The sequence below is a fragment of the Aethalodelphis obliquidens genome, unplaced genomic scaffold (assembly GCF_003676395.1).
Source record: "Aethalodelphis obliquidens isolate GAN/ISIS:26980383/991018 unplaced genomic scaffold, ASM367639v1 scaffold43, whole genome shotgun sequence".
NCBI lineage: Eukaryota > Metazoa > Chordata > Mammalia > Artiodactyla > Delphinidae > Aethalodelphis > Aethalodelphis obliquidens.
The window spans coordinates 13,977,901-13,999,215 of record NW_020837987.1 but is presented as its reverse complement, the minus strand read 5'-3'; the positions used below and the strand labels follow the sequence as shown (position 1 = coordinate 13,999,215).

The 21,315-nt window shown below is 54.1% G+C and overlaps 2 protein-coding genes across 7 annotated transcripts; one reads left to right on the top strand and one right to left on the bottom strand.

The window, feature by feature from the left end:
- The first annotated feature begins 669 nt into the window (after window positions 1–669).
- On the top strand, window positions 670–15,174 carry TEAD2 (TEA domain transcription factor 2). Of its 5 annotated transcripts, none has more exons than XM_027080175.1 (13): window positions 670–799; window positions 2,425–2,662; window positions 3,057–3,121; window positions 3,589–3,651; window positions 4,751–4,762; window positions 4,980–5,087; window positions 5,183–5,241; window positions 7,380–7,444; window positions 8,496–8,644; window positions 11,000–11,173; window positions 12,834–12,995; window positions 13,662–13,814; window positions 14,357–15,174. In XM_027080175.1, the coding sequence occupies exons 2-13, from the start codon at window positions 2,431–2,433 to the stop codon at window positions 14,468–14,470; spliced, it is 1,356 nt and encodes a 451-aa protein (XP_026935976.1). In that variant the 5' UTR covers window positions 670–799; window positions 2,425–2,430; the 3' UTR covers window positions 14,471–15,174. The 5 variants fall into 5 exon arrangements, with proteins under 5 accessions (XP_026935976.1, XP_026935975.1, XP_026935978.1 ...); XM_027080174.1 differs by having other exon boundaries at window positions 719–755; window positions 14,357–14,627; XM_027080176.1 differs by lacking the exon at window positions 670–799 and having other exon boundaries at window positions 1,639–2,662; window positions 12,834–12,956; window positions 14,357–14,632.
- Window positions 15,164–20,759, bottom strand: CD37 (CD37 molecule). 2 transcript variants are annotated; one of them, XR_003427456.1, is made up of 10 exons: window positions 20,316–20,759; window positions 20,004–20,078; window positions 19,825–19,897; window positions 18,776–18,900; window positions 18,581–18,655; window positions 17,924–18,028; window positions 17,029–17,265; window positions 16,601–16,684; window positions 16,106–16,314; window positions 15,164–15,545 (listed from the first exon to the last, which is right to left on the bottom strand). XR_003427456.1 is itself a non-coding variant. In XM_027080178.1 (9 exons), exons 1-9 carry the CDS (start codon window positions 20,376–20,378, stop codon window positions 15,468–15,470), a joined length of 915 nt encoding a protein of 304 aa, XP_026935979.1. In that variant the 5' UTR covers window positions 20,379–20,736; the 3' UTR covers window positions 15,164–15,467. The 2 variants fall into 2 exon arrangements, 1 of the variants encoding a protein (XP_026935979.1); XM_027080178.1 differs by lacking the exon at window positions 16,106–16,314 and having other exon boundaries at window positions 20,316–20,736.
- Between the last annotated feature and the right edge of the window lie 556 nt (window positions 20,760–21,315).

The following is a 21,315-nucleotide window of genomic DNA, read 5'->3' as shown; positions in this document are numbered from 1 at the left end:
CTCCTCATCTTTAAGGGACCCTTCATCTTTAAGGGGTATAATTACGGGACGCTCATCTTTTTCCTCAGGCACCGAGGCTCTCCCTGGGTCCTGGGAGAGCTGCCACCTCTAGTCCACTAGTGCGTGTGGATGCGGGAGTCTCCACCTTGGTGAACCTCCAATAAACTCCTAGTCGTCTTGCCCACGACCCTTAACTCTGATGAGGTCACAAGGAAACCAATCAATCAAAAGAAATCAGTGGAAGTCAATCAAAAACCCATCCCCATACCTCTAGTCTCAAAAATATACTTGACGCTGAACAGGATTCTTTTGTGGTCCTATCAATCACTTCCACATCTCCAACACACAAACTACACTAGAGGGTAGCCAGGAGTCCAGGCCCCCAGACCATTCCTCCTCCAGACTCAGGAATCTTGGCCCCCAGTTTCCTCCTCTCTCAGATACAGACAGGTTTCCTGGTCCCCATCAATCCTCCCTCAGACCCAGGTGTCCAGACCCCCAATTCTCCTCCTCTCTCAGGGATCCAAGCATCAGAATCCCGAAATTCTCACCAGGCCTCAGCTAGACTTCACCTGTCTTTTCCCAAAGCAAAAATCCTCTCCCAGACTGTCACCGTCGGATCCCCCTTCCCGCTGTCCGGCGCCCGGACCCGCCCCCCCTCCGGTCCCTCCCACTTTTCCCAAACAAAGCTCCCGGGCAACTTTCTCCCTCGCAGCGCCCCGCCCGCCCGCGGCTCCCCAGCCCCAGGCCGGGAGGTAGGTAGGAAGGCGCCGGCGGGAGTCGGGGATCCTGCTTTGGGGTGTGTGAGTTCGGGTGGGAAGTTATGCGTTATGAATTGCGGTGTTTGTGGGACCGTCTCTGAATTGCTTGCAGCCCTCTTTTTGCCGGGGGGGGCCCGAGTTTGCGCTCGTGACTGAGTCTAAGTGTGGAGTTGGAACTTTTGCCAGAGTTGGGGTGTCTGTTGATGGGTCTGAGTTTGGGAGTGTGCGCCTGGGAGTCGGTGAGGATGGGGGACTGTGGGGGGAATGTCCGTGGAGGTATCGGTTTCAAGTGAGAAAGGGCCCCATGCTTGTTTCTGATCGAATTGGTTTGTGTGTGTCATTTGTGGGCGCCTGGTCCTCCTCATGGAGAAAGGAGGCCTCCTGGGTGGCAGAAGGGGGGGCTACGGTGCTTTCTGGATCTTCGGTCTTGTCTCTTTGGAGGTTTGGGGCCTGGGGCAGGAAATTAGTGGGGACCTTTCTGACTCAGCTCCTCTGTCCCTTTGTCTGGCCACATGGGGGAGAGCTGGGCTGGGATTTTGGCCTACGGGGGTCCTGAATGCCTCAGCGCCACTGGGCTCGGCCAGGGGTCTTTGTCTGTCTGGGCCGGAGCTCCGGGGTCCGAGGAAGGAGGGGGTTGGGGGCCTGGACTCTGGGGTCCTGGGAAAGCTGTGGAAGACGTGGAGCCGCCAGGGAGGCGGGATCTGACTGTATTGGAAAAAGTTTTCCCCTGTTCCCGGCCTCCGGAAAGTCACTGGGAACTTGAGTTGGATCCGAGCCCATGCCGCGGGGCGGGGGGGAGGGGGGGGGAGGAAGGGGAGGGAAGGGGCGGGGCCGGGGGCCAGAGAGGAGGCGCCCTCGCTGGCCAGTCCCTCCCCTGATGGGGGTTGTGGGAAACTGGGGGAGGGGACGCCTGGGCCCTTTGTTCTGACTCTCCTGATGGCAGGGCGCCCCTGTCCCCCAGTCTGTGGTTCTGTAGGTCTTTCCTGGTCTTGGCTTGAGTTTGTGCCCTGAGTCTCTGTCCCCTGCCCTCTGGGTCTCTGTCCCCCCGACACTGGGTCTCTGTTCCCTGTCTCTGGGACTCTGTCCTCTCTCTCTAAGTCTCTGTCCCCCTCTCTCTGGATCTCCCCTCAGCCTTACTAGGGCCTGTGCCCCTCCTTCTTTTCTAGCAGCTGCTGCTCACATCCTGGCACCTGTTCTCGGGGTGGGACTGAGAAGATCTCACCCACGTCCCCCTTCCCTGCAAATAGGCTCTGACTCCTGTCTTCTTTAAACCAGTAATCCACACCCAAATTTTCAGCCCTCCTGGACCCTAGTCATCACTCTGGGGTCTTCAAGACTTCATCACAATCCAGGCTCCCCTGAGAACACAGGAGAACGCTCTCACCCTAAGCTTCCCCAGAAATCCAGCCCCTTTCTCCCCCAGTACCCAGGAGTCCAGGCCCCCAGTCTCCTGCTTCCCTCAGATCCAGGAGTTCGGCCTCCAGCCCCCTCCTTTCTCAGACCCAGGGGTCCAGATCCCCAAACCTCTTCTCCCTCAGATCCAAGGGTCTGGGTGCCCCCAGCCTCCTCTCTCAGACCCAGCAGTCTGGACTTCTAGCCCACCCTGCTCTGAGGTCCCTCTGGGTGGGTCAAGGGAATGTTGCTGAACTCTGTGTTCCTCCAGGCCCAGATGGGGGAACCCCGGGCTGGGGCCCCCCTGGACGATGGCAGCGGCTGGACAGGAAGTGAGGAAGGAAGCGAGGAGGGCACTGGCGGCAGTGAGGGGGCGGGGGGAGACGGGGGCCCAGACGCAGAGGGTGTCTGGAGTCCAGACATCGAGCAGAGCTTCCAGGAGGCCCTGGCCATCTACCCACCCTGTGGCCGGCGGAAAATCATCCTGTCCGATGAAGGCAAGATGTATGGTGAGTCCAGCCGGCTCTTTTGCCTTAGCCCCCACGGGTTAATAAAAATATTAAGCAACACTGATGGAGCTCTAAGCACAGTTCACATAAAAGCACATTGTATCCTCAGAATGACTCAGGTAGGAGTTAGCATCACCATTTGCACAAATGAGGAAACCAAGGCCCAGCAAGGCTAAATGATTTGCCTGAGGCCACAAAGAACCAGTATGTGGAGGAACTGGGATTTGAACCCAGGCAGCCTGGCTCCAAAGCCTGCAGTCATAATTCCTCTCCCTTATAGCCCCCGGCTTGCTGTGGACCTCTGGGAAATGTTGCTTCTCTCTCCTCCCCTGGTGTCCTCTCTGTTGGGAAGTTCTGCTGAAGGTCTAACTCTGTTCCATCTTTGACTTTTCAGGTCGGAATGAACTGATTGCCCGCTACATCAAGCTGAGAACAGGGAAGACTCGAACTCGCAAACAGGTCTCAGGACTGCCTTGTGGGCTTCTGTTTGGAGTGGGCTTGTCTTGTCAGGGTCAGCCTACCAGCAGATTCACATTAGAGGAGAGGCTTGTTCGTGTGTTTTTGCCTTTCCTTTTGGCCCCTTTGTTAGTACACTCTAACTGTGCCTATTGTGGTGTAGTTCTCTTAGCAGTTGCATGAGAACTAGAGGGTAAGACAGACCAGAAGAGCCAGAGAGAAAAGGATGGGGAAGAGAAATAAGACCCGGATTTGCTGGGTCTTGGGATGATCAGTAGTGTTAGTGAGAAAAAAATAGCCTTTATGGACACATCTGTGTTCTTACGCTCCAAGGCAGCTGGCACTTTCTATGTATTTGTCCTCTTTCGTGTTTCAGCAGCTCCATGGGACACCTGGAGGGAGGGAAGGGGTACGGGACGCAAGGGGTGAGTGGCTGTGGCCTGAATCTGCTTCTTTGTCACTCCCTTCAGGTCTCTAGTCATATCCAGGTTTTGGCCCGAAGGAAATCGAGGGAAATCCAGTCCAAGCTCAAGGTAGAGGTCAAAGGACCGTGGCAGACACCCTGAGAGGGAGGCAGAGACCTTGAGAGGGGGGATAGGGACCCAGAGAGAGGAGGATAGGGACCCAGAGAGAGGGGGACAGAGACCCAGAGAGAGAGGGCAACAGAGGTCCAGAGAAAGAGGGAGAGACCCAGGGTGGGGGACAGAGACCCGGAGATGGGGACAGAGTCACACAGAGGTAGACAGATGAGGGGAGCAGAGACCCAAGGTGGGGGTTAGTGGCCCAGCAAGGGGGTGAATAGAGACCCTGGGTAGGAAGTGTCATAGAGAGAGGGGGACCGAGATTTAGCTTAGGACAGGCAAGAAGGATGGGTCGTTGGGCCTGTCCTTTGACTACTGCTGTCTTCACCCTCCCTCTCCTCTCCTCCCCTCCCCTCACTGTCTTCTCCCTCTTATGCTGTGAGGATCTCCTCTTTGTCTCCTTCTGGTTCATCTTTCCATGTTGCCTGCCTGCATTTTCTGTGCCCAGAAGTCTTCATTTCCTTTTGGAGATGTTCATATCCCTTTTCTTTTTTGCATCCTCTGGATTTCCTGTTCCATCTTGGCCTGAGACCTTCATTTTCTACTCCTCTGAGTATGGGGTCTTTTCTGCCTCTTCCTTAGGACTTGGGGACCACTACTTCCTGTTCCTTTTGTGCCCAGAAGCCTCCCCATCCTTTTTCTTTAAGTCTGAAAACCTTCACTCCCAATCTTTGGTCTTTTGTGGATCTCACTGTCCCCCTCCTTTCTGGGCTGGGAAACCTTCACCTTCTCTTCTCTCTGGGTTTAAAAGTCTCATTTCCTGTTGCCTGTGTATTCGGAAACCTCCACTTCCGGCTCTTTCTGAACCTAGAAACCCTCATTGCTGTCTTTTATTCTGGGCCTGGGAACCCCTTTCCTCCTCTAGGCCTGGCTTTCTCTACTTTCTGTTCTATATTCATCCCTTGCTCCCCCTTCCTTCCATCGCTCAGCTCAGGGTGGCTGGACTATAGGGATTGGGAGGGCAGGAAGGTGGAGTGGGGCAGTCCAGGCCTCATTTCCTAAGTCGTGTTTTCTTTCTTCCTTTGGCACCCTCACCCACCCCCATGGGCAGGCCCTGAATGTGGTAAGTCCCCTTACGCATCCTCCCACCCTCTCCCTTTCCCAGACATTCCTGAGGAGGCCAGGAGGGGCGGGGGGCTGTAGTGAGAGGGATTGGACCCTCACCCAACCCTTCGCCTTGGCTCTGCATCTCTGCGGGCTTGCCCTGCCATGTCATTGTCCCACCCTTCCTGTGTCGACTGGGACTTCCCACTAACATGGACCTCCAACATTTCCTCCAGGACCAGGTTTCCAAGGACAAGGCTTTCCAGACAATGGCCACCATGTCCTCAGCCCAGCTCATCTCAGCACCTTCCCTGCAGGCCAAACTTGGTCCCGCCGGTCCTCAGGTGGCCTGGGTTGGGGATTGTGGGGTTCAGGGCTGGAGCGGTGGGGTTGCAGTTTCAACAGGAAATTGATTGAGCCCCCTTCTTTGTCTCTTCAGACCCCAGAGCTTTTCCAGTTTTGGTCGGGGGGTTCTGGGCCCCCCTGGAATGTTCCAGAGTAAGTACTTCCTATTTTGGCTCAGCACCTACTCCCCCTCCCCCCACCTCCAGCCCTCTCTCGCCCCATCTTCCAGCTCCCAACTCTTTTGTGAGCATAGATTCTGGAGTCAGGCTATCTGAATTTGAATCCCAGGGAGGAGGCTGGGGCAGTGATCCGGAGAAGAAGACTAGGTCTGAGCTGGGATAGTGAGGAGGGGATGGGGAAGAGAGGAGAAGGAGGGATGGGGCTGGGGCCTGATGGACTGAGAAGGAGGGACGAGGCAAGGGGAGTGCTTGGGGTCTGGCTGGTGACTGGGGTTGGTGGGACCATCCAGAAATGTGCAACCTGGGGAAGGAGTGGATTTGAGGAGGAAATAAGCTCAGCATGGGATTGATGTGATGAATGTGAGGGGGCCTGTAGGATGCCCATGGGGATAATGACCTCCCAGTGAGATTGTCTGGGCCCCAGAGGCTCATGGGAAAGGCTTGTTCTCATCCCATAAAGGTGGTTCTTGGGCCTGAGGGTAGAGCAGGGCTCTTTATCTTCTCTCAGAGTCGGAAGGAAGAAAATGGGCCCCTTTTCAGCTCTGAGAGAGCCTTGAGGGTGACAGGATATGTTTTAAGCCTAGAAGATAGAAAGGGCCCCAGAGGCTCATGGGAAATGGAGTTTTCAGCCCATGGAGGTGGCCGTGGATCCAGGCTGGGAGAGAAAAAAGTTTGCTGGGGAGGTGCTGCTGGATGGGGACACAGGAAAGGGTCAGAACAAGTCCCTGGGGGCTGAAGGAACTACAGGTTTGCAGGGGAGAGGGTTGGGCTGGAAGGAGGGGTGGTTCAGCAAGCATCGCACTGGGCATCGGGTCCCACCTTTTATGGAGCTGATAGTCAAATGGGGGCAACGAATGTTAATTAAATCATCACCTAAATAAACACAAAATTGAAGTGTGTGCCGTAGTGTGGAGAATCAAAACAAGTTCTTGGGTGACGGAGAGAGTTCTGGGGGTTTTTCTGAGGAGGTAACACTGAAGGCCAAGTAGGACTTAGTAAGGTATATAACGGGGTTGGGAATATTTTAGGTAGAGAAAACAGCATGTGCCAAGGCCCTGAGGTGTGAAAGTTTGGGGAGTTCCAGAAACTGAGAGAAGTATTAAGCCATTGGCTGGTCAGTCAGATGTTTATTGAGCACCTACTAAGTGCCTGGTACTCTTTTTGTATTGGGGACCCAGCATTGAACAAATTAGAATTCCTGCTTTCGTGGAGCTTATATACTTGGAGAGGGGAGGAGGCAGACAATAAACATATAGATAAATAAATAAGCATTAATAAGAAAAGAATAAATGTGGGAAGTAAAGCAGGGTATATATCCTCTTTTTAGACAGGGGTCATGAGAGGCCTCTCTGAGGAGGTGGCATTTGAGCAGTGGCCCTAATGGGTAAGAGGGTAGGGTATTGGGGTTTAGATTTCAGAACTGGGATGGCAAGTACTAGGTTATGGTTTCTGCGGGTTCAGGTCTAAATGTCCACGGAGTTTGTGTCTTTCTGATCCTGATCTTTTGACACTTGGCCTCTGCCTGCCCTCTGACATCTCAGTCTCCTCACCACTATCTCCTGGGCTACCCATAGGTTATTGGCTTCTAGAGCCTTGTTGTCGAATACTGCAGTCACTAGCCACATGTGGTTATTGAAATTTAAGTTAATTAAAATTAAATAAGAATTCACTTCCTTGGGAATTCCCTGGCGGTAGAGTGGTTAGGACTCGGCACTTTCACTGCTGTGGACCGGGTTCAACCCCTGGTTGGGAAGATCCCGCAAGCCACTCAGCGTGGCCAAAAAAAAGAATTCAGTTCCTCAAATATCCTAGCCACATTCATACTCAGTAGTCACAGGTCATGTGCTCAGTAGGCACATGTGGCCAGTGGCTACTGTATTGGATGGCACAGATACAGAACATTTCCATCATCGCAGAAAATTCTATTGGACAGCCCTGCTTTATTTTATTTTTTAAACATTTATTTTATTGAAGTATAGTTGAGGCTTCAATGAAATGGTGCCCATAATGTACTTGCACAGGGTCTGGCTTGTCATGGCCCCTCAGTAAATGTTAGATGGTACGATTAGCATCTTTCCTTCTTACTGACCCCCAGTTTCCTTTCTCCCTCAGTGTGAAGCCATTCTCGCAGACACCGTTCTCCTTGTCACTGACTCCTCCATCAACTGACCTCCCAGGTAAGAGCCTGTTCCGCACCCTCTCTTGTTTTCCCCTCTCTCTTCTCAGCCCTGATTGCCTTTCCTTCAACCTTCCATTGATCAGGGGATACATTCTTACTGAGATCCAGCTCTCAGGCAGGGCCTGTGGGGGTATGGAAAGATGAGTCACAGAATTTATAGTGGTTAAGAGCCTGGCCTCTGTAGCCAGATCTACTGGGTTTATGGTCTGTCACTTGCTGACCTAAAGGACATCAGGGATATTGATATATTAATCAAGATTCTTTAGCTGCACATGACAGAAACCCAAATCAAGCTAGATGACCAAAAAAAAAAAGGGGGGGGAATTTATTGGTTCAGGTAACTGTTATTTCAGGAGTTATGGCTTCAGGCATGGCTGGATCCAGGGGCTCAAAAGGTAGCATCAGGACTTGCTTGGGTCTGCTTTCCTCTGTGGTGGCTTCATTCCCAGGCAGGCCCTGCCCACCTGGTAGCAAAGATGGCTTCCAGAAGTCCATGCTGATGTGGTCCTAAGTACTCACATTGGTGAAAGAGAGCTCTCAGGTTCCACAGATTCATCAATTGGGAATGTTTTTGGCTGCAAGTTACAGAATATCCAAATTAACAGTGCCTTGAATAGTAAAGGCTTTAATGATTCCACATAACAAAAAATCTGGAGGTGGGCTGCTCCTGTTCTGGTTCAGCAGCTCAGCAATACCAGAACTGGCATCTCTATAGGTCTCTTGGCCTCTGTTTTATTATCCCAAGATGGCTGTTGTGACTCCAGGCAACACATTCCAAGCAGGACTTGGCCAGAGCCAAAAGCTTTCTCCTCCCAAAGTTCTGTCTTTTTCATTCAGGAAGAAACTCCTTCCCAGAAGCCCCCCAGCAGATTTCCCCTAACGTCTCATTGGCCAGGACTGTGTCACATGGCCACCTCTAGCTGCAAGGGAGGCTGGGAAAGTGAGTATTTAGCCTTTTCAGCTTCTAAGTGGAGGCAGGCAAGAGAGAACAGTGCTTGATATATTCAATAAATGTTAGCAATTATTATTGTTTGTTCTTCTCTCTCTAGGGTACGAGCCCCCCCAAGCCCTCTCACCTCCTGCTTTGCCCCCACCTGCCCCATCACCCCCAGCCTGGCAGGCTCGGGCTCTGGGCACTGCTCGGTTGCAGCTGGTAGAGTTCTCAGCCTTTGTGGAACCTCCGGATGCAGCTGACTCTGTGAGTGAAATTTTGGGATAGTCACTGGGGAGTTTTGGAATGAAGGGGGTTATAGGAAGGGAAAGCATAAAGCAGGGGTTCTCAAATTTTAGCATGTGTCAGAATAACATGGAGGGCTTGTTAAAACACAGATTGCTAGGCCCACCCTTGGAATTTCTGATTCAGTTGTTCTGGTGTAGGATCTGAGAACTTGAATTTCTAACAAGCTCGCAGGTGATGTTGATGCTGCTGGTGCAGGGACCACACTTTGAGAACTACTAGAATAAAGGAAGTGGAAGGTCATGGGGTCATGGATCGGAAAGGCCAGAGAAATCATCCAAGACATTGTTCATTCATTCAGTAAACATTTTTGAGTGCCTACTGTGTGCCAGGCTTTGGGGTGGGTACTGGGAACCTGGAGAAGAAAATCTGTTTCTAGGTGCCAGCTTTCCTGGCCTAGGATGGAGACAGATGCCATATTAGTCAGAGTGGACTGACTGTTAGAAGAAATAACTCCCAACCCTCAGGGACTGAACAACATAGACGTTTCTCACCCATTAACATTTCAGTGTGGCTGGTTGGTAGGAGCCTTCCACACAGTGGTTTGGGGAATCCAGGCTTCTTCCATTTTGCGGCTCTGCCATTTTCTAGGGCTTCAGAAGATGCTGCTGGATGCTCTGCATCTGGCTGGCAGATGGTGGAAGGCAGAGAGTCAAGACTTATGCAGGTTTTATGAATCTGGCTTGGAAGTGGCAACTATTAGGTCTGCTCACACCCCATTGGCCAGAACTTAGTCATGTGATCACACCTAACTGCAAAGGAGCCTGGGAAATGTAGTTTAGCTGTGTGAAAAGGAACTGGGATTTGTGAACACAGAGTCTCTGCCATAGTGACCTAAACGCCAGTTGATGTATATCGTGGTCCTGGTAAAACCCAAGTCAGATGAGGTTAAAACCCTCCCATCTCACTTGGAACAAAAGCTAAAGTCCTTTCAGTTGCCTACAAAGCTCTGGTTGATCTGACCCTCATTCCTGTTCTGATCTTACCTCCTGCCCTCTCACCCTTGTTTACTCTGCTCTGCCACACTGACCTCCATGCCCTTTCTCAAACATGCCAGGCCCACACTTGGTTCAGGGCCGTTGCAATTGGATGTCCTTTCCCCAGATATCCCCATTCTCTCCCTCCATTCATTCAGGCCTTTGCTTGTCTTCTCAGATTGGCTTTCCCAAGTCACTTTATGGAAAATGAGTCTTGCCAGCATTACTATGCTTTATTTTTTCATAGCATATGTCACTCTCTGAAGGTTATATTATCCATGGAATGATTTTTTAAAATTTCTGTCTCTGCCGGTAGCTCCATGAGGTAAGGTAGCCCTGGGACCCAGAATAGTGCCTGCACACAGTAGGTCTCTCGACAGATGTCTGTTGAATAGCAAGTATGTGCTGGGATAGGGGAAGCTCACATTTCTGTGGGTGTACAGAGGAGTAATTATACCTGGGGAGTGAGTGAAGACTTCCCTGAGATGAATTTGCCATGTGCGGAACTGGATGTTTCAGACACAGAGAAACAGCATGAAGTTTTCAGGGAAACAAATAATTGAATATGGTGGGAGTTGGTGAGGCTGCAGATAGGTGGGTAGGTGCTGGTTCTGGAGGAACTGACATTGCCAAGCTGAGTGAGGGACCCAGACTTTGTTTAGAGGGTAATGGGGAACCACGGAAAAGGTAGGGTATAGAGATGCCATCTGATTGCGATCAAGGGAGGCTTTCAGGAAGAGGCAGATTTGGACGGACTTGGGCCTGGAAAGACAGAAGGAGGATTTGTATTGGAAGAGAAGAAGGGGAATATTTTCAAGGTATGGACAGAAGTGATAAGAATAAGAACAGATAGGAAGTCCTGATGTGGGCTCTGTGGATTTCCACCCATCCATCCATCCATCCATGAATACCTATTCAATACAGGGTCAGGTTGAGGGGGTGTGGGCTTTGTCCTAGGGGTACTGGAGAGCCATGGGAGGATTATGAGCAGGAGAGGGCCAGGGTTAGCTCTTTAGCCATGTGAGTGAAGAACTGAAGAGAAGATTGGAGGCTGGGAGGCCAGGGAGAAGGCTGGGGTGAGCGTGGGAGAGGACAGGGCTGTGGGGATGGAGAACAGGGGACAGGGCAGGGAATTGGACAGCAAGGACAGGGCTTGGGGACTGAGATACTGTGGGAGTAAAGGGGCAGCAGGGAGTGGGGACAGTGCCTGAGAGCTGGGCCCAGTGGAACAGCAAGCAGGAGCTGTGGCGATGGTGACGGGGTGTGGGATGGGCTTGGGCAGCGAGGGCTGGGGGTCCAGCCCATCTCCCACTCTTCACCCGTGGCTGTCCCTCCTCAGTACCAGAGGCACCTGTTTGTACATATCAGCCAGCACTGCCCCAGCCCCGGAGCGCCCCCCCTCGAGAGTGTGGACGTCCGGCAGATCTATGACAAATTCCCTGAGAAAAAGGGTGGTCTGCGGGAGCTGTATGATCGTGGGCCCCCCCACGCCTTCTTCCTGGTCAAGTTCTGGGTGAGTTCCACCACCAAAAACAAAAGTGCTCACAAGTCACGTGGCCTCCTAGCTAAGGCCACTGGCTCTAACGGAGAGTCTCAGGACTTACCAGGTCAGCCTGGGCCTTACCAGTCCTCATGGCTCAGAGTGTCAGCCCCCTCAGCAGCAAGGAACACCAAGGAGTTTTGGATGGGACCAGTGCAGGTGTGGAGACCTCCAGCCTCCCCAGGTCCCACTAGGCTTTGCCACACCCAGTCACGCAACTTATACGGCCCTGGGGATTTGCTTGTGACATTTCAGACTTCCCTGTGTCCCACCTGACCGCACCAAACCTTGTTGCTAAGGAATGGCTCCTTCCCCTTAGCAAATGAATCCTGGAGTGTTTGGTCTCTAAAGAGGGGACGAGGCTTTATTGGGTTTCACCAGACCCTGTTGCTAAGAATGTCTGGCCTTGAGGAAGGGACTGAAGGAGCTGGGGAGGCTTTACAGGCTTTGTAAAGTCCTGTATTTATTTAGCAGTCATTTATTGAGCACTTAATGTATATAAGCCCTGAGCCAGGTATGTAATTGTGAATAAGAGGGTTTCTTAGGCTTATTTGGTGTGGTGTCCAGTACAATGACTGATGCTATATATAGGGGTTCAATCAATATTTGAATGTTTAGGTGGTGCTAACTCTTGTGGTAACCAGGGCTGTGGAGGGATATACGTAGTCTTCGAGAAGGAAAGCCCGTAGCTTCCATGGTTATGAAGCATTCTGGTATGTGATGTGGCGGCCTGAGACGGCTCTGAGGATGTGCTGCTGAAGTTTTAGGCATTGTTAGGGCTTAAGACACGCCTCACAAGGTCCCAGGTCTGGAGAGCAACCCTTCAGAAGCCCAGTATGTGAAGGGCTGCAGGGGAGTGGCCGGGAAGGCCTTCTGTTTTCTTTAGCTTCACAAGGCCCTGTTGCCAGGGTGATGGATGGAGTCAGGCCTCTGAGGAGAGCACTAAACCACCCTGGAGAATGACCTGACCAAGTCAGCAACTACAGTTAGGAAAAGGAAGAGATATGCCTCCTGGGAAGGTGACCAAGGGGCTCAGACCAAAGATGTGATGGGGTCTTAGGCTTCATTAGGCTCCACTTGGCCTAATGGACTGTCTTCCAGTTGGCCACTGGGGTCATGAAGGGATCTGACACCTGAGAATTGGCTGAAAGGGCCTGGGAGAGTTTTCTAGAGAGGAGTCAGGCTTCCCCAGACCTCACCATGCCCCATTGCTAGGGAATAGCCACTTGTCTTAGCAACCAGGGTCAGGAAGGGCCCTGAGGGAGAGCCTCTGGTTGCTAGGGAATAGCTGCCTCCTTAGTAACCAGGCCCTTGGAAGGGGCTGAACACCTGAGTTGGGGGTTTCAGGAGAAAAAGTTGAATTCCAGGGCCTCCTTGGTGGGGAAGTTACTGAGGAGAGAGGGTCAGGACCATGGGGGACCCAGAAATGTTTAACACTGATGGAAGGAACGGTGGGTCTTCTCCAGAAACTGGCCCATGGAGAGGTGGGGACTTTAAATGTTGAGGAAAAGAGATGGGCAACTGCAGGGCAATGGGTGACACCAGGCCATGAAGCACAGTTCCCACTTTAGAAGAGTCCCCACTGTTGATAAGGGACACCCCCTCCAACTTACCTGTGCCTCCCCATCCCCAGGCGGACCTGAATTGGGGCCCGAGTGGCGAGGAGGTGGGGGCCGGCGGTAGCAGTGGTGGCTTCTATGGAGTGAGCAGCCAGTACGAGAGCCTGGAGCACATGACCCTCACCTGTTCCTCCAAGGTCTGCTCCTTTGGCAAGCAGGTGGTGGAGAAGGTGGAGGTGAGGCTGGAGGGGTGGAGCTCTGGGCGGGTGAGTGCCCAGCCACCTGCCACTTTGGGGGTGCAGACTAAATGGACTGGGAGCCACGACAGCTCAGGCCTTTGGGGGGTCTGCATGGTGGGTGGGGGGTGTCCTAACCCCTTTAGTGCACGGGCTTAGAGCTAATACGGAGTTCCAAAGTGATGTGTAGAGGTCACTTTGAGGGTTTAAAGATACTGTGTGGTACAGAGATTTACAGTCACTAAGATTCAAAAAGTTCTTGTGGATTTGGAGGAGTCCGTAGGGCAAGGAGGTTCAAGGGTCACACTTAGGGGTTGCGGAGGGCTTGAGGGGGCTTTCAAGTACAGAGGTCAAATAGACTTTGGAGATCTCATGGAGGGTCTTTGGAGGGTTTGAGGGTATCTGAGGGCCTGGAGGGTTTTGAGGGTTCAGAGCACAGCTTTGAGGGGCTGGAGAGGTCCCTAGTTCCAGGCTCAGTGAGCCTGAGCTGGGTACCCAAGGGCTCAGGTTCCCATCTTTGGTCACTGTGGATGGGGCAATGGGGGGAAGATGGCAGTGGGGAGTGGGTGTGGCATCTGAGAGGTGGCGTGGAGTGGGATTCAATTCCTGGGGTGACCCCTGTGTCTCTGAGTCACTGTCCTCTCCACTCCCTGTCCCCTGGTTCAGACGGAGCGTGCCCAGCTGGAGGACGGGAGGTTCGTGTACCGCCTACTGCGCTCACCCATGTGTGAGTACCTGGTGAATTTTCTGCACAAGCTGCGGCAGCTGCCTGAGCGCTATATGATGAACAGTGTCCTGGAGAACTTCACCATCCTCCAGGTGATGCGCTGGTGCTGGGCCTGAGCAGGGATCCTGATATGGAGGGGAGTGCCTGCAACAGACCCTCAGCCTAGGGACCCCTTTACCTGGGAAACTGACACAGTGGGGACCTCACACTTGACCCTTAGCTTAGGGGACCCGTTTACCCAGGGAACTGTTATGGTGGGGATTCCACAGCATTCTCATAAAAGGGAAATTGACCTGGAGGACACCCCACAGTGGATCTTCAGCCTAGGGGACCCCCTTCACAGGGAACCTAACCTTAGCCCAGGGAACATGATATGGTAGAATCTCCTTTAACTTTGGGAAGTATGATGTGGTGGGGACCCCCTTGACCCTATAATGTGATATAGCATCTGATGTGAGGCCCTTCCCTACTGACCCTGAGACCTAGAACCTGGCATGTTGGCATCCCATCTACCTGGGGGAACATGACATGGTGGGGATCCCTTTCTTGGGTATCCCATGATTCCTCGGGCAGGGCACAGTGTTCCCTGCCCTCCCTTCTAAGCATAAACCCCTTCTCCTGGCCTCCTTGGCAGGTGGTGACAAACAGAGACACCCAGGAACTGCTGCTCTGCACCGCCTATGTCTTCGAGGTCTCCACCAGTGAGCGGGGGGCCCAGCACCACATTTACCGCCTGGTCAGGGACTGAAGGGGGACCCCAGAAGTGGCTCACCCCCGGAATACCCTCCTCCCAGGAAGGACCTCCAGCTTTCCTCACGTTTCTTACTTGGCGGGGGGGTGGGGGTGGGTGGGCTGCTCCCTCTTAGGACCTTAAAAGCTCAGTGGTGAGTTGAATGGGCTGGGACTGAGGGGAAAGGATGGATCCTGATACTGGGACCTCACAGGGGTGTCTGAAAGGACAGATCACTCCAGAGCATTTGACACTGGGGACAGGAGTGAGACAACCGGTGGGACAGCACTTGTTTCTGTCTCTGACAGGCATCCTCCCCCTTCTCTGTTTTGGAGGTCTTGGAGGGCCCCAGTTACACATTGGCTTGTCCCTCTCTGTTTTTCAGCACCCCCCTTCTTCCCAATCTGCCTCTCCTTACCAGCCCCATCCCAGGACCCTGATACTGAATTTTGAAGGTTAACCCTTTCTGTGCAGGAGTAGAGCCAGGTGGGCCCTGGAAATATTTTTTTTTTTTAATATAACAAGAGATATTTATAAGCGGGTGTTAGGGTCGTGACTTTTTCTCAGCTGGGCAAGCAGTGGGGTGAGGCTTTTAAGTCTCATGTCCTCATGTCCTCCTCTAAATGAGCCGTGGGGCTAGACTGTGTTGCCTCCTTCTCCTCCTCTCCCCCCAAAGTGTGTTGGTTTGTGTTTTGACAGAGGATAAAGCTATTTTACCAAAACGCAGGGGATTTATTTGGCGTTTGGGCTAAAAATAATCTAGTGGGAGGTGGTAGGCCGACAGAAGAGGCAAAGAAATGAGGTGTCTTTAGGGGCAGGAAGCTGGTGGCCGGAAACCCCAGGTCCCCCGGGAGAGGTGACAACAGCGGGTCAGGCAGACCTCTGGGTCCCCGAGGGGAATGAGGGCTCAATGGCTGGGACCAGCTGGGGATTAAACAAATATTTACAGGCGACAGGGAACTAAATGCCCAGGGCACTTGAGGGGGGCGGGGCAGGGCTTCGGGAAGGTCGGGGCCTATCGGTACCGAGCTAGCCGATCGTAGACGTGGTCCAGGTTTCTGCACAGGAATATGGAGAGCGTCATGAAGCTGAGCTATAGAGAAAGGAGACGCGGTCAGAGAGGTCGAGGGGGTGCCGGGGAGAGTTGGGGGTCCCCAGGGAAAAAACCTAGGGGGTGGGGCCAGGGGAAGAAAATAAGGGCCCGCGAGTTGGGCGGGGCTGCGTCATGGGAGGTGTGGAGAAGGGAGTAGGTAGGAAATGGGCGGGACTAGAGGGAGAACTGGGCCTGGTCGTGAAAGACTGTCAGGGACGGGAGTTTGGAGAATATGGCGGAATTAAGGGTAAAAGGGCTAGAGGTCATTGGGTAGGACACCAAAGGGCGGGCCGGGGAGGGGTGGGAGCGGAGTTGAAGCAGGAAGGAATAGGGTGGGGTAGAGGGAATCCAGCTGCGTCTAGCATAGGTCTAGAGTCTGAGAAGCCGCGTGATCCGGAGAAAGCCCAAAGTCCTTTATTCCGGAGGCTTATCTATCTCGCCCTCCGTCTCGGCCTCTAATTCCATCTCGGCCTCCATCTCCGCGCCTACACTCCCGGTCTCAGGTTGTTCCTCGTCTTGATCCCAAAGGGGCCAGGGCCCCAGAGCCATGGGCAGCTTACCCTGCGGGGCCTTGTCCCCCCAGTTAGGGCAGGCACCGCCATGCCCCAGCCAACCCACAGACTGCCTCTACGCCCGCTGCTGCTCAGCACACCGTAGCGCCTGCCGCTGCCATCGGTGCTCGGGCCGGGCCCGCAGTTCGAACCTGCGGCTGGCGTTCCCGGTGGAGCATGCTGCGTGGTAGTAGCAGGCTCAGCCCCGCCACACTCACCTGAGGGGAAAGGGGAGGGATATTGCGGCCAATAGCAGGAGGATGATATGCCAAGGAGGACCAATGGGAGCCTCGCGAGGAAGGGTGGGAACGCCTGCTCCCTCCGCGCAACCAATCAGGGCTCACAGAGGCTAGGTCTCCTCCCTCGTCCCAGGTGGAGCCTCAGGAGGGCCTGGATTGGCTGACGCTGTACCACGCATGAGCCTTTCCCTGAGAGAATGGTTGGACGCGCAATTTGGGGCGGGGCCACCTAGACCAATCGCGAGTGGGGGCGGGACCAGATTACCTCAAGTAGACCCACGCCGAGACAAATGCCCACTATGGAGATGAGGTTGTTGTGCAACCACTTCTGGAGGCTCCGTGCGCAGCCCTGGGGATATAGGGGAGAGGTTACAGGTAGGGTTCTTTGGGGGATTCGCCCTCAAGCCTGGGCCCACTGTTCTCCTCCGCCCAGCCCTAACCCTTCTTTCAGGTACCGCCCCCCTTCCCTAGTTACCAGGGTTCTCTAGTCTCTCCGCTTCGGACGGTCCAAGCCTTCCCCCTCCCCAGGCATCAGCGTTCCAGATCCTGCCCTTTTGCCTAGGCCTTTTCTTTAGGCCCCGCCCTTCAAAAGACCCCGCCCCTTGGAGCTCTGCCCCTCTTGTAGTACCTCCCTTTCTCGTAGCTCCACCCTGTCAGGCCCCTCCCACGTCCTGCGCTCCAAATCCTCCCCACCTCACGGTAGATGTAGCTGTTCGCGGGGACCAAGCAAATGTCTGCATTGTGTCGGGGCCGCGCCAGTTGTCCGAGCCCGCTGAACTGAGGGAAGGAGATCTTATCGAAGATTGCGGAGTCGTTGGTCGCCGATGAGTTATAGCAGGAGCAGGGCACGCGATGCCCTCTCGATTCGTTGCTCCTCAGGCTGGGGATACGGAGCCAGTCCTGAGGAGAGTTCCAGCCGCAGCAGCGCAGCTAGGAGAGGGACAAGAGTCAGAGGAACAGGGGCTGGAGGGATGCAAGATGCTTTGGGGGATCAGGGGACTGGGTGATGGGTATGAGGTCATACTGGGGAGTAGAGGGCTAAGTGGTGGGTGCAGGGTGGGGGACTGTGAGCTGGGCTGGGGTCATGGCAGGGCCAGGAGACATTAGGCGAACATGAGGTTGGGAGAGACAAGTCACGGGGGTAGGGGTCATGGGGCCCGGGGGAGGAACTGCAGAATCGTGCTGTGGACTGAAGAGTGGATAGGCAGTACAATTCGGCCTCAGGGAGGGGACAAATGGTTGGGAGGGCGGGGTCATGTGAGTGACCAGGGAATGGAGTCTCACTTGGGCCGGGTCCCTTGGGAACCAGAGTCACTATTGGGCAGGGAGTGGGGTCACGCTAGGGCCTTGGGGCTGAGGGTGGAGTCTTGTCGAGGCGGGGGGCGGAGCCACTGCAGGAGCTGGGAGCTGGGGCACTGGGCCACGTCGCCGCGGCTGGAGGTGGAGTAGGTGAGTAGGGTTACTTTAGGGTCCTAGAGCTGGGGGCTCGGGTCGCGTCGGGGCCAAGTCTCTTCCAGGCAGTGGGCGGAGCCACGTCAGAGTCCCAGAGCTAGAGGGAGGGATCCTGGTGGGTGGGGGCCTCATGCACCTGAAACTGCACGTAGTCCCAGCTCTCCTCCGCAGCCGTCTCCTCCGGGTGGGCGCGGTAGGTTTGGATCGTCTTCAGCACGACGTTCTCCACTTTCCGCTCCAGCTGATAGGCCGAGAGTGAGGATGAACCACCACCTGCCTCCCCACCGCCATCTGCTCCAACCCACTCCAGCCACTCCGTGGCTGTCTTAGCCTCAGGTAGTCCCTGAGCATCTTCAGGTCGGCCTCGGTTTTTCGCTGAATGGCTAGCTATGTCTCTATCCCTCAAAATCTCTCTCTGCCTGTTTCTATCGTCTGTCTTTCCGTTTCTCCACTATCTCCCATGATCTCAATCGGTTTCTGTCTCTTTCTCGGAGCCTTCTGTTTCTCTGAGGTTTGTTTGTTTGTTTGTTTGTTTTCCTGCTTCCTTTTGGATTTGTGTCTCTCTTCCTCTGTCCGTGTCGGTGAGTCTCTCTGGCCCTCCCTGTCTCTAGCTCCTTCTCTGTGTCTCTCTGCTAGTCTCTGCATCTGTCTCTGTCTTTCCGTATCTCTGTTTCTTTCTGTCTTCTCTATCTCTGTTATTTCTCTTTGTCTATGTCAGCCCCTGTCTGCCTTTGTTTCTGTCTCTTTCTACCACCCACTAGCTGGGGTTGGCGGGGGGAGAAGGGGAACTCACCTGGACCTTCTGAGTGGAGATGAGGATTCCCAGGGTGATCTGTGTGGCAAACAGGAGCAGCAGTGTCCCAAAATACTGGGGAGAGGCAGAGTGGAGAGGTCAGGCTGAATCCCTCCGCAGGATGAAGGAGCTGCCAGGGCTATTTGAGGGCAAGATGTGAATGAGCCTAGGGATGGAGGGGGGAGGGGCACTCACCAGGCCCAGGAGGCAGCGGAACTCCTTCAGGGCCCCCACACAGCCCAGGAGGGCAAGGCCCATGGTGAGGATTCCTGAGATGGCCAGGGCCTTGGACCAGATCTGCAAGGGCATGAAGGACAAGCCTGGGGGAGGTGAGAGGCAGTGACGTTTGGCTCCATGTGCACAGCTCCAGGCAGCCCCATTCCATACCCACACACCACCCAAGCGGGGGACAGTAACCTGGGGGACCTCTCCCTGGGCTCCTGGCATCCTTTTCTCTGGGTCTCTGTCCCTGTCCCACCCTGAATCTCTCTATCCCTTTTCTTCTGGGATTCTCTCCACCTCTCTCTGTGGGTCTTGTCCCTCTCTCTCTTTGGAGCTCTGTTCCCTTCTTTCTAGATCTCTGTCCCTCTTTCTTCCTGGTCTCTGTCTTTCCCTCTTGTTCTCAGTCTCTCTTTCCTCCGTCAGCTCCTACCCACCCCCAATAGTTTCAGCCCCATCACTTGTTCTGTGACATTGGATCAGCCATCTAAACCTCCCTGAGACCTAGGGAATAATGTTATCTATTTCCTAGAGTTGTTTTGAGCAACACATGGGAGGCATGTGTTCAACTGGTCCTCTACACAGGGCGAACACATTATATATGAGCCATTAGGATTTTGACTATTACCCCATTGTTATTTTCCTACAATTATTATTAGTGTTGATCTGTTCTTTTACTTCCTTGCTGTGTGACATCCAGTAAGTGTCTTCCCCTCTCTGAGCCTCAAGAGAGGGAAGATTTATGGGAGAATCTGATGAGCCTCTGCCCAAGATCTGACACCTAGGAAGTGTCTGAGAAATGGCCATTATTATTACTGGTATGCACAACTCATTTGCTAGAGGAAGAAGCTGAGGCTCGGAGAGTTACGGCAGTAGCAAGTGGTGGAGCAAAGCCTGCGATCAGAACAGGGAGTTGGGCACCATGGGCCTCCCTGGGTTGAGGGAGACCACAGGAGGTCCTTGGAAGGGAGCCCAGTTCATGCCTGCTCCAGGAAGGCCCACCCAGACTGCCCCAGCTCCCTTACCCACAAAGGACACGAAGCTGGTCTTGTCGATGAGTATCCAGATGCCGAAGCAGAAAATAAGGCTGCCTAGGACCTGGGGAGAGGAGAGGAGAGCATGGCCGGTGGGTGAAGGGGGGTTTGAGATTGGGCAGCTGCGGCAGGGGCTGGGGCCTGGGCTGGGGAGCCGGGAGGCAACTCACGAAGAAGAAGAGGTTGAAAACGAAGAGGAGGTACTTGATGAGGCTGAGGCAGCTGTCCTGGGCTGACATCTTCTCCTAGAGGTGTGAGAGAACAGTGGGAGGGACAGGACAGAAGGGGTGGTGGCAGTAGGGGGACGCAGGCCTGAGAGAGAGATAGGGAGAGGCCGAGAGAGAAGAGAAAGGAAGAACTCAGAGAAAGAGGAAGTTCCAGGGGCAGAGCCCCACCCCCTCCCTTTACATGCGAGGTGACTTTCTTCTGTGTCTCTGTCCCCATCTCCCTCACCTGCCCCACTGGGATGCACACACCAGTACCTGAGGGGCCTTGCAATTGGTGGGCACCGAGGACACACCAGGCAGTTCTTCCCAGGTCTCCATGGCTCAGGCTGGGGGACGCGCAGGGAATCCTGATCTACTTGCACCCACCTACTCTGGGCACCAGGACCCCAGGCCGGCCCTGGACAGCAGCCAACCTCACAGACACTGACCTCACCGCCTGCAAAGCTCTGCCATCTCTGCATTCATCTCTGTCCCTGCTTCCTGGCCCTCCCAGTTTCTTGTCCTCCTCTCTCTCGGTCTCTGTTCTTTTCTCTCTGGATCTTTATCCTCTCTTTACCTCTGGGTCTCTGTCCCCTTCCGCCCCAGGTCTCTATCCTTTCCCTGTCTGGTTTCTGGCCCCTTATCTATGTGCCTGCCCTTCTTTCTCTGTTTATCTACCCCCTTCCCCCACCTTCCGGACATTGCCCCTCTCTCGGAGTCTGCATCCTGTTCTTGGCAACAAGTGTAGACCAAGGTCCTCCCACGTGCTGGGCCAGGGGCTGCGCACCTGGGGGAAGTGAAAGTGCTGCAGGTCCCAAGTGGGAAGGTCCCCAGTGTGAGGGGGTGACTTGGCGGTACCAGAACACCCAGAGCGGAAGCTGAGCCTCGGGCAGTACTTCCTGCTTCTGCAGTGAGGCCCCTAGAGGGGCAGGCCCCACGGGAGTCAGGATTGAGCCCAGGACCTTGGCCATTAGATCCGGGTGTGCAGTACCTGATTGTCTCTAGGCCCGAGCCCCGCAGCCAGCAGCCTTTGAGGTCTCCCCTGATGCCCTGCAGGCTCCTCAATTTGTCAAGTCCTAAACGCCTCATGGATTTTTAACACCATGGATGCTCCTACCATCTTGACATCCACCCAGGCCCTGGAAAACCAGACCTTCTTAGAGACCCAGTACCCTCTCTTTCTTCTGAGCGATCTCATCCACTTTTTTTTTTAAGTCTCCAAATGTAATTATTTGTTATTAATGTCATCAAAAATCAATTCATATTAATAGTATTC

Excerpts from the sequence above, each read along its gene's own strand:
- CD37 (XM_027080178.1), bottom strand. The coding sequence starts at position 20,378 with ATGGAGACCTGGGAAGAACTGCCTGGTGTGTCCTCGGTGCCCACCAAT. Across the intron at positions 19,898-20,003 it reads TTTTCAACCTCTTCTTCTTC|GTCCTAGGCAGCCTTATTTT; the intron begins GTGAGTTGCCTC and ends TCCTCTCCCCAG. Across the intron at positions 18,901-19,824 it reads CAGCTTCGTGTCCTTTGTGG|GCTTGTCCTTCATGCCCTTG; the intron begins GTAAGGGAGCTG and ends CACCTCCCCCAG.
- TEAD2 (XM_027080173.1), top strand. The coding sequence starts at position 2,398 with ATGTTGCTGAACTCTGTGTTCCTCCAGGCCCAGATGGGGGAACCCCGG. Across the intron at positions 5,088-5,182 it reads TTGGTCCCGCCGGTCCTCAG|ACCCCAGAGCTTTTCCAGTT; the intron begins GTGGCCTGGGTT and ends TTGTCTCTTCAG. Across the intron at positions 12,996-13,661 it reads AGGTGGTGGAGAAGGTGGAG|ACGGAGCGTGCCCAGCTGGA; the intron begins GTGAGGCTGGAG and ends CCCCTGGTTCAG.